This window comes from Telopea speciosissima, chromosome 6 (genome assembly GCF_018873765.1).
Source record: "Telopea speciosissima isolate NSW1024214 ecotype Mountain lineage chromosome 6, Tspe_v1, whole genome shotgun sequence".
In the NCBI taxonomy this organism is placed as follows: domain Eukaryota; kingdom Viridiplantae; phylum Streptophyta; class Magnoliopsida; order Proteales; family Proteaceae; genus Telopea; species Telopea speciosissima.
The window spans coordinates 5,063,105-5,081,779 of record NC_057921.1 but is presented as its reverse complement, the minus strand read 5'-3'; the positions used below and the strand labels follow the sequence as shown (position 1 = coordinate 5,081,779).

General features: G+C 41.3%; 1 protein-coding gene across 1 annotated transcript; it reads right to left on the bottom strand.

The window, feature by feature from the left end:
• Positions 1-682: 682 nt before the first annotated feature.
• On the bottom strand, positions 683-4,899 carry LOC122665402 (U-box domain-containing protein 33-like). Its single transcript, XM_043861550.1, has 6 exons — positions 4,680-4,899; positions 3,863-3,984; positions 3,137-3,258; positions 1,988-2,092; positions 1,292-1,757; positions 683-724 (listed from the first exon to the last, which is right to left on the bottom strand). Exons 1-6 carry the CDS (start codon positions 4,861-4,863, stop codon positions 683-685), a joined length of 1,041 nt encoding a protein of 346 aa, XP_043717485.1. The 5' UTR covers positions 4,864-4,899.
• Positions 4,900-18,675: the final 13,776 nt, after the last annotated feature.

Below are 18,675 nucleotides of genomic sequence, written 5' to 3'. Positions count from 1 at the left end.
TGCCCTTCTCCTGGGTGGGTGAAACTCAATGTGGATGGGTGTTCGTTAGGGAACCCGGGCAGGGCAGGTGCAGGTGGTGTCCTGAGAGATCATCGGGCCACTCATATTTCTGCCTTTAGTGTTTTCCTCGGTAACTTGACCAACTATGAGGCGGAGTTCAGGGCCATCTTCATTGGGCTGTCAAGAGCTAAAGATTTGGGGATTACTCATCTTTGGGTGGAGTGTGACTCCAAGGCTGTGGTGGATGCGCTTAATGCCAAATCTATCCCCTGGTTCGTCACTCAACAGTGGATGGGTCTGCAGCCTTTTCTTGATTCCATTTCTTGGAAAGTCACCCATTGTTTTAGAGAAGCGAATCCAGTGGCAGACTTTCTGGCGAAGATGGCGGCAAAATGGGAGTCCTCCTCTCCTTGGTTCGTGGAGTTTCCTCCCTCGATCCAATCGTTACTGTCAGATGATGCTTTGAGTAGGCCTAGGTTCAGATTTGCTTAGGGTCCTAGGCTGTTTCGTTGGTTGTCACTAGCCTTGGTGTTAGTGAGTTGTTGTTGTTCTCGTCTGGGTATGCCTAGACGTTCTCCCCTTGTATTCTTTTTTATTTTTTAATATATTCCTGCTGATCTTTAGCAAAAAAAAAACCTGCTGAGGCCAGGGGGTAGTTGTGATTTAGTTCATGGCTTCCAAATTATTCCAAGAAAGTTACCTCTACATCTACCTGCACTTCTACCTAGAATTTAATTAGATCAAAATCCCAGAAAGATCCCTGGCATAAGATTGTCTTGTTTAGTTCAGTTATTTCTAGGTATAGTTGTATAGTATGACCTGCTTTGACTTTCTCTTCCTCCCCTCCCCCCCCCCCCCCCAAAAAAAAAAAAGGTAGTGAAATAGAAATTATACCTTTTTAATGCCAACCATTGTTATATTTTAGTATATGTTCATAATTATTATTATTATTGTCCAATAGATAAGAAAAAGTTAACTTTATGAATTTGATTATTACTAATATATGGTAAACAAACTAGTTGCAATTAAGTATTTGTAACTACGGACTCTTTCAATATTCATCAGATATGAAGCTTTGAAAATTCTGTATGAGCTCATAGTTAGTATTTGAATAAACTAGATCTTATTATCTACCATTTACATAGTTAGAGATAAAAATATTCAAGACCAAGCATTACAATTGATAATTAATCAACATTCAAGAAGATTAATTGATTGAATGAGATAAAAAATCTGCAGAAGAATTCAAACCACTTTGCAAATTAAAATGTAGTAAGTCACAAGCACATACCAGTAAAAGCTCAATAGTAGAAGATGATTTCTCATTATCAGTCGTCTCACTCCCTAAAATTGACTCTGAACTGCCAATTGAAAGTCGCGATGAACAGTCTGAACTCTGAGAAGAAAATCTAATTGGTTTTTGTATTCCTAAAGCCTCTCCTCTGGAAGAAGATGCCTTTTGTTCCCTTCCTGTTGAACTCTCAGTATTTCTTTTGCGAGATGAAAAAGCTCGTCGGAATAGGTCCTGAACTGGATTAGTAAGTTTTGCAGGGACTTTAGTAGTGTCACTTATGGTAGATGTAGCTCGTTGGATTTGATTCTGAACTGGACTTCTTGGCCAACTACTACCACCAGCACCATGGCTGAATGATTTGGGAAGTTGTATATTTCTCGGTTGATCTAGTTGGTGAATTATCCTCATAGGACTATCCAGGACTGATGGAGCCTTTATTGCAGTTTCCTCTGAAATACCTTCCCTGTTGGATTTGGTTCCAATTTTAAGTTTTCATGATAGTCAAATTTGAAAAGAGAAAAATAAATAAATAAATAAGAAAAACTATGAAGATAAGTATATCCTGCAGGGTCATGAAACAGACAGATTCAAGAAACTAAAAATATAATTAATAAGTATTATTAATGATGTGATTCGCTAATTTGAAAGTTTTAAAAAAAATGGAAAAACAATAAGAGAAAAAGATAAGAATACCTCTTGAGGATGAGATGCCCTTTGCAGACAAACCAAATATGGCAGGAAACTGGGGCCTCATTGTAGACAAAGATTGCTTTCTTGGATTCCAGCTTTTCCATTTTCCTGAAATATAATAGAGCTTGGGTAAATGATTTGTCTCATAACATATATGGGATAGCAAAGTGACTTATTTTTTTGTAATTTTAGTAAAACACATCTCAGGTACCTGATAGACTTTGATCCATAAATGTGTCAAGTTTATAAAAATTCAAATAATCTATAAGGAATTTAATGAAGAGTTTATGTTGTCTTTGCAGGTTGGTTGACAGCACAAATTGGCTCATAATATTTCTCATGACCCCCCACCCCCCTAATTCTTTCAAAATCAATGTTTGGGTGTAGAGCAAGAGGGCACAGTTTGTCAAGACCATGACCCATCTCAAAACTTGTGGTACTGTTTGCCACATGAACGTATTAAGCTTTCATCTTAAAACCAATTGGTTCAAAGTGGGATGGCCTCTTGTAGATCTTATACTTGATAGTTGGAGCACTCACAGTCGATGTGAGATTATTACCTCAGTATTACCCCTTACGTGTAGGCCTCTTCTGGGCTCTGTCTTCGTGGGTAGAGTACGGCCCATTATCGACGGAGGCCCAACATATCCGCTTTGATACCATATTAAGCTTCTATCTTAAAACCAATTAGTTCAAAGTGGGGTGGCTTCTTCTAGCTCTTATACTTAATGGTTAGAGCACCCACAACCAATGTGGGATTATTACCTTAATATAAGGAAACAAATCTTAATACAGATATGCCTCAGTTACATCTGCACATGTCTCAAGTTTGAGTCCAAACAAACTATTATAATTTGTCAAAATAAAATAAAGGAAAGAGGTTGAAAAACAGTACCCTTAGAGCAATTTTGGACCAATACAAATATCTGCAATAATCATACATGGAGGACTATCTAATAGAATGAAGGATTCCTAAAAGTCGCAAAAAGGTGACCTTGTGAAGATGGTGAAGATCAGCCCTCCACATGGCTCAAAAAGATGGATGTTCAAAGCAAAGGCTTCTTACTTGGTGGGCGATGGTATAAGAAAACAAAAATAGGTACATGGAGATGAACATATAATGGTTGCATATTGTTATTAGATGGTTCATACTCTGAATAATGCCTGTCTGATGCTGCTCGCATGACAAGTTTTGTGATCCCATGCTGCGCAATGAGCTCTACAATCCCTCTCTCAACATTTTCCATTTCAATGCATATTGGCTCTGCATAGACCTGTAAAGATGAATTAGTAAGGCCAATAATCATTAAGAACATGAACAATGGCCAACTCCTATTTGATGAGCATATTTCAAGCTATTGAAAATAACATGGACCATCTAATTGTCGAAATTGACAACAAAGTACCAATCTCTATCTTCATCGGTGAGTGCAATGATTCACCACTTTCAGTGATTCCTATTATCCAAGATATTACTTATTTGACATTGAGTTTATAGTCATGTACTTTTGCTTTTATTCCAAGGGAGGTCAATAGTTTAGCTAACTCCCTTGGTAGGAGGATTCCGTCCTTGACATGTAGGACTAATTGGCCAATATGTACTCCATATCTTCTCAAAACTTGTAATTCGGAATCCAAGTATATTATACACTCTTATTAGTAAAGCTTTGTTTACCCAAAAAAAATTTAAAATTCACACTTACCCAGGGAAAAGCTTTCAACCAGAATCAATATTCTTTTAAACACACCTTATTCGATTTCTTTCTTAATCTTAAATAGAATAGACAACATTGCTTGATTTAACTATAAAATGTCAATTGTTTTTGCAAAGTAAATCAACACCAAAAGTAGTCGAAGGAAAAGAAAAAGAAGCATTACCCCAGCATGGAGACAAATATCAAGGTACTCATTTAGAAGATCATTCATTTCTTTCTTTTCCTTTTCTCGGTATGCTCTAACTTGATGCCTATCTAGTCCATCTGCTTTAAATTTCGCACCCACTGAAATCCAAGGAAAAAAATCAAAACAAAACATTAGAAATAGCTATTAATGACGGATTGAAGAAGACAGTAAAAACCTAACTAGAATCCATTAAAAGAATATATATTTTCACTGAGAGGTTGTTTCTTAACTCAAACCCGTGAGTACTTGATCACAATGGAACAACCTTACCGTTGCACCAAGGCCCACCCTCTTGAACTAGACATTATTGGACCAAATTTACCAAGTACTTTGATTCAACAAAGCCTTGTCCAAACTAGTTGGGGGTAAAAAGCAATATAATGTATAAAAACATTGGGGGGAGTCATACTTTATCAAATTTAATTCCCAAAATCATGAAACTGTTAATTTATTCAACTCACAGAAACAGCTCAATGAATTCCTCTCTAAGGGATGATTAATTTGTGGAATATGTCTAATGTTTTTATGTATAAACCATTTCGGATGCTATGATTAGTACGTAGAAGTCACTGGAAATGGTTCATACAAGGCCAGAATATATTGAAGATTTTCTACACAATAGGTCTAACATGAAGAAAATCTTTATCCATGGATCACAAGTCTACAGTTTTGAGCAACTATGCTCCGAAAAGAAAAAGAAATCAACATTGATTTCAAAAGCAACGATATTCACTCACATGAGAGCAAGAGAGGTTCAGATAGAACCTTGGGAAATTTGAAATTTGAAACTTACTGACACAGATCTCTTGAGCTGGCTGGTGAACATGAAGAATGTAGAAATTCTTCCTCCGAAAGTTCTTCAGTGCCCAAAGCAAAGTCCATGTGCTTTCCTCCATAACATTCCCCAGTGCCACAAAGATCTTGTCTTCTTCAACATGTGAAGATCCCTCTGTATTATCTTCATCACCACTCTCCATCAATCAAGAGACTTGACAAAATTATGAAACTTTTTATCCTTCTAATCCGCTGCAAATCGAAGATCAAGAAACTGGATTAATCAAGATGATAACGGCAAGAATTTTGCTGCATATCCGTTCCATGGAGTCTCCTTGATCATTTGACCGTCCTCCGCCTTCTGAATCTCTCTATCTTTTCTCTACTGAAACCCGGCCAATTAATATGAGAAAAAGAGAAAAGATAACCAAAATATACAGTTATTTAAACAATCTCACAAAGGATTACATTATATATTATTATATATTAAAATGAGAATATCTCAATATTTCCAATTATTCTGATCACGTTTAATTCTAACCGTCACGTTTCATTTACCAATTATTATTTGAATCGAATACATTTTTCTAATCAAAAGTCAAAACTACTGGGGCGACTCATCCACTTGGAAATATAAAGCCAAAAGGCTTTTATGTACAGCGGCATCCATAGGGTATCTATGTGTGATCCCCACTTAGCCGTTACATGTAGATTATAAGCGGATTTTTTTTATATAGATTGGTAATACCATAGGTCTGATCATTGGATATCGATTTAAATAATGGTTTCGATTTGCAGCTCATCAAATCTCATACTTAAATTCAAGTAATATCGTCTTAGGAAGTGAGGTCTCGTTATAAAACCTTTGCCACTGCATAATTTATTGGGACCACCCGTCTGAGGTTCATTAGGGGCCAGAAGCTCCCGATTCGTGCGTGACGCGGGTGTCATGTACGATCTCGGGGGGATTTACTCGACTTAAAGTCGGATACCCCTCCTGTCTCCAAAAAATAATAAAAAATTCAAGTGATATACCTCCTCATTTATTGTTATGCCCTTTCTCGGTAGTTTAACCATTGCTGTGTTTCCATTTCGTAATCTTAGAGTTTTAATGCTTTATTTTGACACTTAGTGGATGTCACTTTAAGGTCATGCTTGGCGCGTTGGTCAAGTGCTCACTTCTTGAACGCTTGGTCACGGGTTCAAGTCCTGAAAATAGTCTCTCTGAAAAATAAGGGTAAGGCTGCGTACATCTGACCCTCTCCGGACACAGGGGCGTGTGAAATGACCACCGCAACCCTGATCATTTCCATCTTTCCAAGGGTGTGGCGGTGATTACACGCACCCTTATGTCTAGGGGTAGGGACAGCGTGCATGTGCTGCACGACTGGGTGGCATTCTTTCTCCCACAAAAATTATATGTAAAATATATCATATATTAAATACGGTAAGAAATTTAAGTAGTTTATACAATCACAAAGGATGGTGATTACAAAAGTTTCTTTTATAGGTTTTGAAAAATTCACTTCTCTTCCCTTTAATTCACCTTGCAACCAAACGTAGCTGCTACTATGTGTTACAAGTAGATGAAATGTTCATGGATATGTTAAGTGCCGTACGGCCGTATAGACCACCAAAAAAAAAAGAGTAAATGTGGCGTAGTGGTAGGAATTAATTGAAGTTAAATAAAGTACGGAAAGTAAGATAAAATGGTGGAGGAGAGGGTCAAATTATTGTCTTAACTAATTCTAATACTATTTAATATATTTAAATTAAAAATCTCATCCATATATGTTCATGTCCTTTCCTCCACTCTCATCACAACAACCGTATTTCTGTGAAAAGGATGCCTGCCTCGAGCTTGAAAATCTCATCCATATATGTTCATGTCCTTTCCTCCACTCTCATCACAACAACCGTATTTCTGTGAAAAGGATGCCTGCCTCGAGCTTGAAAGGCCAGCGTGGAAGGCAAAGCAAACAACTTGAATAAGATAAATAATAATTTAAACATCATTACACCACAACAAAGCTATCCAACCCATGGGGTCCCACCTCTTGTGTTTTTTTTTCTGCTGTTTCTACGTCTCTCATTCATTGTAAGCAGTTCGTTTCCACATTCAATCAATTTAGTACGAAGGATGCTGACTCCGGAGGCCCCCAAGTATATTCCTTCCTTGATTTAAGAAATTCGTTATGGATCTCTTCCAACTTGTTTCATGAAGTTTCCTCACCACTTCAGCAATGTTGACCAAGGAAGAAATTCGCTATGGCTCTCTTCCAACTTGTTTCATGAAGTTTCCTCACCACTTCAGCAATGTTGACCAAGGAAGAAATTCGCTATGGCTCTCTTCCAACTTGTTTCATGAAGTTTCCTAACCACTTCAGCAATGTTGACTTTAGGTGTAAATTTTTAAAAGAAATACAGTTAGGCTGTAGATATGCGTTTGGTGAGCAGATTTCTCTTGATCTACCTTGTTTCCTATGTCACTTCATATATATATAGAGAGAGAGAGAGACACACACCAACACACTTTAATTTCACCTCCATCTAGTCCAGATAGATATAAGCCAAAGTCCTCACCGCATTGTTGACAATTGAAGCAGGCAAAATCCAATCTCCAATAGCGTGAAGACATGTGTAACAAGGTTGAACCAGAAACCGGTTTATGAAATAAGAATTAGAGCAAATTACTTGGACACCTCCTGTAATATGACCATTTTGCTTACGATTACCAACGTTTGAAACAATTACTTGAACACCCCCTATAGTTTACCATTTCTTTCAAGTACGTCAAGTCCGTCAGTTTAGTGATGATGACATTGGTTAAGTTTTTTGTAATGCCTAAACTACCCTTAAAGGGGATTGAAGTGACAGATTTATCCCCTTTCCACAAACAAAAAAAGAAAAAGATAGATTTACCCCCTCCTTCTCCTTCTTCTCCTTCTTCTTCTTCTTCTTCTTCCTGCAACCATATCTGGACTTAATCACATCGGACACGCCCTTGGGCTTCTCAGGATTGCGACCCACCAACACCAAATTAAGGTGTTTCCGGGCCAACTCCAAGGCCAACCCCTTTCCGATGCCGTCTGTAGGTCCGGTTACAAGTGCCCAGGAACCGTATTTCTTGAGATCCTTTGCAGGTCTCAAGAAGTAGATGTAAACCCATCTGAGGGACACTAAGGCAGACTTGAGCACCAGGAGGAAACCCAGAACCAAGGGCACCAAAACCCAAAAGGGCTGAGCTTTGATATAGAGCTCCATCTTTCTGTGAGAGCTCCAGTGAGACCGTGGCCTTTCCTGCTTAATAGATCCCAAACCTCGATTTTAGAAACCCTAATCGATTTCAGAAAATTTTCTCTATTTTTAAACAAATTTCAAATCAAAATAACTCAAATCCTTCTTCTGCCTGTAACCCACCGATTTCAGATTCAAACCCTAATCAATTTCAGAAAAAAGCAAATGCTTGATTAACCCTAATCGATTTTAAAAAAAAAAAGCAGAATCTTGACAGATGTTTACGGTTTGAATGAGGTTTCATTAAATTCACTTGCAGAAGATGCAGAGTACAGAGAAACATAAATCTCAGATGGTCATTAGTCCTTTTCATGAACCCATTAATGTGACATTGTCTCCTCGAATCTCAGTGTTCCTAATTCTCAAAACCCAGATTTTATACCCTTTTGTTCATTTGGATTTTTTCCAGATTGTAAGAGCTGCACTGAACAACAGAGTTGTACCAGTAGTACTGGGGTGTCTTCTCATTTGAGCTTCTACGGATTGTTTTTCCTCTATTTTTTCGTCTAGGTTCAGGACTGACTCCCAATTTGAAGTACCCCTTTCCCTCATTTCTCAAAAGTTTACATTTGGGGCGAATCCATGTTGTTTTGGTGAGAGGATTGGTATAGGAAGTCTTTTAAGTCTCAAGAACCATTTTTCTCATGGATTTTGGTGGTTTGGACAGCGGTGAGAGAAATGTTTGGTCTAAGAACAGATTGGTTTCTCCAAAACTCCATCTTGTAGAAGAGAAAAAGGAAAAATCAGATTCAAAACCTTAATTTGAAAATCAATTAAGGATTTTGGGTTATTTTGATTTGAAATTTATTTAAGAAAAGAGAAATTTTCTGAATCGATTAGGGTTTGAAATCAATTAGGGTTTGCAATCAGTAGGGGTAGGGGCGGTGGGTTGCATGAAGAAGAAGAAGAAGAAGGAGAAGGGGGTAAATCTGTCAATTTCATTGTTTTCTATTGAATAAGTGATTAGGGTAACATGAATATTTCCAATTAAATACTAACAGCAGACTAACACCGTCAGTTTTCGGGGGTGTCAAGTAATTGTTTCAAATGTTGGTAATTGTAAGCAAAATGGCCATAGTATAGGGGGTGTCCAAGTACATTTCTCTAAGAATTAACAGCCTGGTTGGACCCTCAGCCATGGTCTCACATCGGAACCATGCATAAGGAACTTTACACGTGGCCTACTAAGAACACAATCACTAACAATAAATACCAGTTCAGGTATTGACAAATTCGGTTGACGGTTTTCGGTCGGATCTGCCACCTAACTTGAGGAATATGTTACCCTAAGGAGGAGGATGACATTTGAGACAATTGCTGCGGGATCTAACTTAGGCATCAAAGAGTCCCCTTCCCCCCCTCCTGCGAAACTATTCCGAGGCACTCACTAGCTCTGCCTTTTGGTTTCACTGTGTGTAGGATGGAACTGGACAGCAAAAGGAAGATCTCAACAACAACAACAATATTATTATCTCATCGTTTATGATCATCTATTCCCTCTACTATAAATCTGTTGGTTTCTACCTTTTAGGCCAAGGGAGGGCTGAAATATGTAACCATGTGGCAGGACACGGAGGAATGAAGACCCATCGACGGCAAGGATTGGTTCCATCAATGGCGACAAAGACGGTTATTCCATGAAGGAATTCGTTTGTACCCATCGGTATGCCAGAGGTGGGCTAGAGAATGTGGCCGCGTGGCGGAACCAGGACGCACGGTTGAAGGCGTCAACTAGGGGCGTAAGGGGGTAGTTGGTTACAAAGAGGGACCCAGCACGCCAGGAGACGATCAGAAAGAGGGAGATGCGATAAAGTGACTCACTTTGCAAGGAGGTCATATGCAAGACTAGGGACACGTGGCAACAGTGGATGGATTTATGGGTATGACGGTCATCATAAGCCGCCAAGAAGGAGTCCTTGTCGGTTCCATCTATAAAAGGCAAAGAATGCCTTCAAAGGAGGCACACTCAATACTACACACAACACGATAGTTTTAATTTTATCTTTGCACTTTCCAGTTGTTTTCCTTATTTTAGCATGTACTTTGCTCTCATCGGATCGCCTGTTGTACGGAGTCAAGAGTTCAGTTGTCTCTCTATAATGGTATGATTTGGTGTTCATCTCTTTGTATGCACTTGTTTATTTTTAAATAGTTATTTCCATTGTCTTTTTTTGTGCTTACTTTTGTCTTTAACATTACTTGTTGCCATTGTCCCAATTGTGATTTACGCCTTTTAGTTTAGCCCAAAGGTCCTTAGAGTTACTTAGGCACGACGGAACCCTAATCCCTTGATTAGAAGTCATATAAGGATTAATAGCCTTGTTTAAGCCTGCGTCAAAGGTTCTGGCATGCCCGGACCTACATCGCACTTGTGCCATCCAGTGAGGGTGTTGGAAAAATCACTAACACATTTCGGCACACCCGGTAGGACCCTCATAGACTAAAGAGCCACAATGAGGCCAAAGAAAAAGGCAACACGAGTCCAAAAGAGGAAAGTATTTGTCGTAGAAGATGAGTTGGTAAACCCTACAGCATATGTGGATGGTCGTGAGACCAATGTGACCAATTTGTAAGACACCAGCAGTGGTGAGGAGTTGTCACACCAGTTTGTGATGCCCATGCATGATGCCCTCACTCGTGTGTCTACTGACATGAGGCATTTGGTAATTGCTATTAGGCCGGTTGCTGAAGATTTATGCCACGTGATCACAACAGTAAACTAGTCTGCTAATAGCTAGCGAGCTCATTTTGACCAATTCCTTAGTAGCCAGCAGACCCGTTTTGAAGAGATCATTACGGTCTTGACGGCCCAAAGGCAAATAGCCATTATAGAGCCAGCATGGCTTGTAGGATTTGTCCTCCCTGAGGCATCGGCCTCCCAAACCAATGGAAACAATATAGACACAGGCCATTCAGGCCGTGTCCAACAGACTACCTTCCTAGGAAGCTCTAGTCAGCATTTGGTCGCTGGTGACCGTCAGACGACCTACGGGAACCCTTTGTATCAGGCCGCGGCTAGAGCTCTCATCAATACAATGAGCAATCCTGCCAACCCAGTGGCCATGACAGGGCCACAGTCATAACCAACCTCCACAGTCTAGCCAGGGGTGGGTGAAAATAATAGGCCAACAGGGACTTTTGATGGCTACATGGCCAACATGACTCCACCGGGGGAAAATGATCCTACCATTCCTGTAGGGGCACATCGTGGTCCTACCATCCACGCAACATCACTAGGGGCAAGCAACTGTCCCGCTAATTCTGTAGTAACAGGGGCAAATGCCATTCCTTTAGGAGGGTATCGAGCTCAAGCCCAAAGTCAGGGCGGAACGCCTTTCCCTAATCCAGGCTGAAGGATGCCAGGTTATGGCACAAGACCAGAGGATTTCCCTGGGCAAACATAGGCCACCTGGCCACAGGTGCCCAACGAGGGCAGGGACTGAACCCGACGGCGAATCAGGGGCTTCCCTAAGGGAATAAGATAGTTGTTGATCTAGAAGAGTTGACCCGGTTGATTCAAGATAGTATTGATCCAATATACAGGCTGATAACACAACCCATTTATAGAAAGCCTTACCCAGAACACCTGGACAATATTGAATTCGGGAGGAACTTGAAAATACCAGAGTTCGCCAAATTTTCTGGCGAAGACAACATGTCCACAATTGAACATATTGCCTATTTCATCGTTATGCAGAAATCTAGGGGCAAATGATGCGATCAAACTGAGGTTGTTCCTGAACTCACTTACCGGTTTGGCCTTCACATGGTACTTCCACTTGCCCGCCAACTCAGTACAAAGTTGGTAGGAGATGGAGGAACTATTCCATGCCCAGTTCTATCAGACGGAACCCGAAACCACTATAGGGAACCTAGCCTGGATGCATCAAGAACCAAGAGAGACCGTTGACAAATACATCAACCGGTTCAAACTAGCCAAGTACAAATGCCCAATTCTCTTGCATGAGAGCGAATATGCGAAAATGTTCTTAGGAGCCCTGCAGTTTAAACTCAAGAAGAGGTTTGCCGGCCAAAGTTTCAGTGACCTAGGCCAGTTGGTGGTCCAAGTGGTGCCTTATGAGTTGCTACTAAGAGAGGAAGACCAGCGGAAAGCAGCCTCCATTGAAACCTATTATAAGGACACGGTTAGCAATAGCTTTCCGCTAATAGGGTTTGGGGAACGTAAATCAATTGGTCTTGTGGACTACGAGATTGATGTAGCTGAGATAGCCGAAGGAAAACTATACACCTGCAGGGCCCTAGTCAAACAAGCTACGCAAGATAAGCAAGACAACCAACCAAAAAGGTCCCTCAAAGCACTTTTGACGCTGCAGTCAAGTATTCCTTTGACATATCAAAGGCCGAGCTTATCTTTGACCAGCTTCTAAAGGATAAGCAGATCAAACTTCCACCAGGGCATCAGATACCGTCTAATGCTGATCTAAAAGATCAGAAATACTTCAAATGGCATAATACATGCACACACACTACTATTAACTGTGTTGTTCTATGTAATGCATTGTAGAAAGCCATCATCGAAGGACGAATCAAGTTTCTTGAGAAGGAGAAGGGGGTAATGCTTGTTGATGAAGGACCCTTCCCGTCAACATGGTAAGTACAGACATTTCAAAGGTGGCCACACTAGCAGGCCATGCCACTATGGTTTCTGGCATGATGCAATGGGTAGAAGGGGCATAGCTTCAGGGCCTCCCTGGAAACATACTCTGAATCCATAGGCCACCCAGTTTCGAGTTGCAGTTCGCCCAATCCAAGACAGGCCGAATACCACGAAGGTCGTCGCAGCTTCTAGCACAGATAGATTAGAGGCAAAGCAATCCAACATGTTTTCCAATACCCCATCGGCAGGTCAACCACCAGCCAATTAAGGTGGTCAGAATTTTCAGTGGAACGTTTGCACTCATTGCAAGCATTTGATTGAAGATAACCTCCAAGAAGGATTGATCAGCCATAAGGGCACCCAAACAAAGGAGCATCATCATTCCTTGGTAAATGGCTAGTTAGCAAGGTAGAACATGGGAATTGGCTGGCTAGGCCGCATAGTGTGCATCATGACTCGTATCGAAGAAGCTATTCAACCAGACCATTTGCCAAGGATCGCTTCGAAAGGGTCTTGGTCAGGTAGCGTATTTCTTATGACCAACCAAGGGCGGTCTATCCAAAGGCCATTTTCGACAAAGGATATTCCTTAGGCAGTACCATCAGAAGCTCCAAACCCAAGATGGTGCATCAAAAGCCAAGGAGAGATCAGGACTGAACAGTAGCATAGCACCCAAAGTTCTATGTAGAGCCAGAATGGTCGATGATGACCAGGACCCAGAGGAGGAGGTGGCAGCGAAGGCAGGCAGCCATCAGGCGTTCTCAAGGGAGTGAAAGGGACTATCCACGTCCAACCATGGCTTCCCAAATAAAGGCTAGTCGACCTTCGGGATCAAAGGAACTAGTGGCACAGAGCCATGTAGTTCTTCATGTAAAGCAAAGTCAAGTCCCTAAGATTTCCAAAGGCAAAAGGCCAACTTAAGACTCAGACGTGTCTGACTGTAATGTAGTGGAGAGCGACCTAGACATATTTGGAGAACAAGCGGAAGACCAGGAGACCAAAAAGCAAGGTCAGATTTGCATTGACAACCCCAGGGAAGATGATTTCACTGATTTTGTGGAAATGATGTTTGGGTCCATACATTCTCAAGTCCAGATTTCGATGGTATATGTCTTGCCTAGAATCTTCGAATACCAGCCTGGCTAGGCAACCCAACTCGATGGTGATGTGGAGGAAGAACTGTCGTCTGGTGTAATGGACATAGAGATCGTTCCCCTGGAAGGGGAAAGAAGCAGACCAAATGAGAATATTAAGACTGTTGTTACCAAGGAGACCGAATACACGGTTTACGCCTGTCATGCCCCCATCCCGATGAAGATATTTTACATTCAATAGGGGGTGACTGGGACAACCAGTGTCATCCCAATACCTACCAGGATCATAGATATAGTGTCCCGAGCCACAGTCCACCCTGTCATCAATCGTGATAACAACAAGGAACGCACTAAATGGAATAGATCGTTCCAATCACAGAGTTAGCGAAAGCAAAATTTAATTAAATCATGTGAACTATAGAGCATCAGTTCTCTAATGGTAACACATAGTACAATTTCAATATTTGTAACCATTCATTTCTCTCCTTATAATTAAACATAAAGTTTATACATAATTGTGGATGAATACATAAATTAAATAATAATAATTGCCACTAGGATACCATTCTTGGGTGTACATCTACATTCAAGTCCCAACCATCGGCTTCGCTTGATTCGCATCCAACGGTGCTCATCAAGAGATTACCTGCATATCAACTAAAAAGGGGTTGCACAACGGGGTTAGCTACACCAGTTAGTGAGGGAGCAAAGGGGAATGCACATACATACACACAAACAAGTTCAAGCAGAATGATGCATGCTAATGTTAGATTCATTTTTCACCTAACACACAAATTCTATCGGTTAAGTGTATGCTACTGTGATAACTCGGGAGACACTGCGAGTCACTTAACCTATCGCCCCAGTGAAACCTCAATTATCACACGGGAGCCTACACCGATAGAAACCATCCGGTCACCCAATGGCAGACCCCGATAGCCATTACTACCCTTGACTTGGCCTCTCCCACCTCCATAGGCAACAGGTGCTCAGACTATCCAACACATAAACCCCTATTGGCAAGGGTCGTAGCATAAAGGAGCAAGCATCCTAGCTACAGATATACTATATGTAAGTCCTATTATCAGGAGAGGTATTCCGGGTGCATCAACGTCCCATTCCATCTAGTACCCGGGTACTAGCATGGTACGACACATACAGATCAGGATGGCACATAACAGTTTTCATAATTAAATAAATTAGGGTTTCGATACTGGCACAGCCGGCACCGTCACCTGATACAATGGTGAGAATAATATCACATTCATAATAGTTCACATTTGAGGTAAATAATGCCATACACACAATGCTTATATTTATATAATAGCATGCTTAAGATTGCTTATTTTATATATTCAAACCCAACAAAGTCACCCAAAACCCACTCACCGAACTCAGGTGTCACCCGGCGTGGTTGACATGAATCTCATTAGTGCACCAACTATCCATCGAGTTGGGTAGCCTAAAAACATAAAAGCAATTATTAACAAGTGTATAGAGGGGTCCCAAGCTAGGCCCCCAAGGTTAAAATCAAGTTTCAACCAAGACAGCACGAGCGGACTCACGGATGGAAGCAACAGGGTGAGTCCGTCCCTGACTCTGTTCAGGCCAAAAGGTCAAAACATAAGGAGCAGATCCACGGATAGAACTTCTTACTTGGATATGTTCGTGCATCTGTTCGATTTCTGAGACACCAAAGAGCGAGCGGATCCACGGGCGGTTACGCCATCTTACTCTGCCCTTGCATCCATTCGATCCTCGAGACATTCCCGAGAGGGAACTGACCCATGGGCGGAGGCAACAGATTGAATCCGTTCCTTCATCCGTTCATGTCAAATCATTGGGATCACATTGGGCCGACTGACGGACGATACCACGATTGGTGGATCCGGTCGTGCGTCCACCAAAAATCTTTTCTGAGATTTTAAAGGGCTTCTCCTCCAGCTTGAAGCTTGGGGTACCCCTTTTACTCAGAGACATGGAGAGGGTGTCTTAGGTTTCCCTAGAGTCATTAGAACCTAGGTTCACCTCATGGATCCAAGATCACACAAGGGTTTGGTCTCAAAGATAGGGTTTCATGGCATAGAACCAAAGGTTCAGCAACAATGGCTGCAATGCAACATATGTAGGTCTTTAATAGGGTTTGGTCAGCACCATTTGAGCTCCATTAAGGACCGAGCTCCACCTTGAGTCCCAAATGGAACCCTAGGTTAGCTCAAGCTTAAGGAATCTATTAAAATGAAAAATGGAAAGAGAGGTGCCAAGGGTTTAGGTCATACCTTGGTGAGAGGAGCTCCAATTCTAGCCCTAGCTAGCCTTGAAGATCCACCTCCTTTTCCTTCCTCCCTTCCTTTCCATCTCTTCTTCTTCTCTTCTCCTTCTTTCCTTGTTTGGACAGCAAGAGGAGGAAATGTGGGGCAGCCAGCCATCTTGGCATGGCTTCCATCCTCTTCCCTTCCCCTCCTATTCTTCTCCTACTTCTACTTCTTCTTCTTCTTTCTTTCTTCTCCTTCTTTCCTTGTCTCTTCTCCTCCACAGTTTGCTTTGGGAGGGTGAGAGATAAGGGAATAAGAGTTTAGGTTTGTCTTTTAAGGGTTAAAGGGGTCTTAGGTCTTATTTATTTAGGTACCCCCAAACACTAGTTAGTCCCTTAGTCCATAAGGCCTATTTGTCCACTAGGGCTCATTTGGTTTAAGCTAGGGTATAAAACCCATTATTTATTTATTTTAACTCTTGTGGGCCCACTTTCATGGCCTAATTAACCAATTAATGGTAAAGGTGGGGGTCTATATGGTCCAACGGTCTAAGTATGGTGTCCGGAACACAAGGATGTGGGTCCCACAGAAAAATAAACCAAAAGGGCAGGTAACAGCACAGGCGGATCCTCGAGTGAAACAAATTTAGGTGAGTCCGTTCGTGACTCCGTCACTGCTGTCAGGGCCCAAACTTCAATAAAATTATGGAGCTTTGACCTGTACTCTCTGGACTTCGAGGGGACACTTATAATAAAATACTAGGTTCAAGGTCATAGGTGTTGACCATTACCACCATGGCATTACCCTTGGTAAAGGTCTAATTTGCCCCGAGGTATTAAGGTATATTTTGGGTGTAGGTGTAACAACACCACTACTGCTATCCTATCTGTTTTGAGTCTGGCCTTGGTTTGAAACTTATACCAAGGGTACCCCTGGACTCCTTTAACTATTTAACACTCATTAATATATAATCTTGAATTAATTACCCTAGGCTTTAACAACTTGCTCGGCAACGCGTATCAAAGTACTTTTGAAGATCGGCAGTCCTTCGAGTAAGTGGGATATAGCCAAGGTGAGTGGATACGAATCATTCCTGTAGGTGTAACACTGTGAACACCTTGAAGATGATAAAATTATTTATCTTTATTGATGTCAGTTTATATTTTTATTTAATTGCATATGAAAATTTAGAATTAATGTTATGACTATGGAATTGGTTATGGATGCATTGATTTAATGCTTGTTGATATTAATACGTGATGTTGAACTGCTAGATTAGATGTCATAGTCAGCTTGAAAATGAAAGGTGTTAAACTTGCCCCAAACTGACTGGAATTTTTGCCTGAAGGACAGGAGCCTGTGACCAATCACCCAAGCACACTGTGGAGTGTCACCCCTGTGGTTGAATTCAGTGGAGAACCTCCAAGGATGTCATCCAGTATACGTGTGAGAAGATGGGTTACAAACCCATGCAGCTGCTCAGCCCACAACCTGATGTACAGCTCCAGCCCCAGGTAATCTCTCTCCCCAACAAATACATAGGGGCCATACCTATTCAGATGTGTATTTAGTCCTAGAAAGGGGATTGGTGAAGTGCCCAAGTGTTAGACTCAACTCCTATGCATGGCTAAGGTAAAATAATAGAAATTTCATTCTCTGGGCGATTGACCCAAACACCCAAAGTGTCTGAAACTTGTATTTTGGACTCCAGACACTTGGGAACAATGCATACAGCCTATGGACACCCCGTAGAGGTAGGTGGGAATTTTTGAAACCATTACCCACCTTTGGAACCAAGTGGACCCCACCAATGCAGTTGGAATAACTCTGAATGTACTAAAAAATGCATTCTTGGAAGGAGGGCAGCATGGCCAAATAGGCCTTAAGAGCATAAAGACTACAAATAGGAGGGGCCAGCCCTCCCATTTTCGTTGTTGCTTCTACAATACGAGAAAGAAAGGAAGAAAGATGAGGGGAAGGATGAAGAAAAGAAAGAAAGAGAAGGAGAAGGAAGGACGAAGAGGATAAGGGCTTGTTTTGGACTTGGTTTGAGCATCCCTACAAGCTTATAGGTATGTGTTCTAGTCCCTAACTCTATTGTCCATTCAAGTTTGTATTTGGTTCATATGCTTGTCTGGTGTACCTCTGGCCAGTAATGCTCAGAGCATCACCTGGATGCCTAGTGGAGCTCTGGATCTTGCATGCATAAGCATTGCATGCAGGATCTAGTCATTTGTAATGGGATCTAAAGCTGTTACAGCAATAGAGAGAGATATCAGTCTCAGAGATGAGTTGAACTATAGAGTTGCACTCTGATCATGCAGTATGGACATGGATCTCAACATACAAATGGTTTTCCTCGTGCCTTAGCTTAGAACCAGACCTATGGTAGGTAAATAATGATAATACAAGCCATGCATGTGGCCAAAACTGAATCCAAAGTTTGAGCTTAGCCATGGCAGCCATTCTCTGTGTTGTCAGAACTCAACCCAGCTTTTAAATGGATAACCAAGTATTGAATCCCTTAGAACCAGTTTATTTAGCTCCATTTTAGGACCACAAACCTTCTAGGATCATCTTTGATTGAAATTATGGCCAAGCCTGCAACCAAAATCAAGATTTGAAGCCAAATCTCGAGTTTAACAGGCATTGGGCGATTGACCCAAACGCCTAGTCAAACGCCCAGTGTTGTTGTTTGGGCTCAGATGTGAATCCAACTTTTTAGACCTTCACCAATAGGTCTAGAACAGC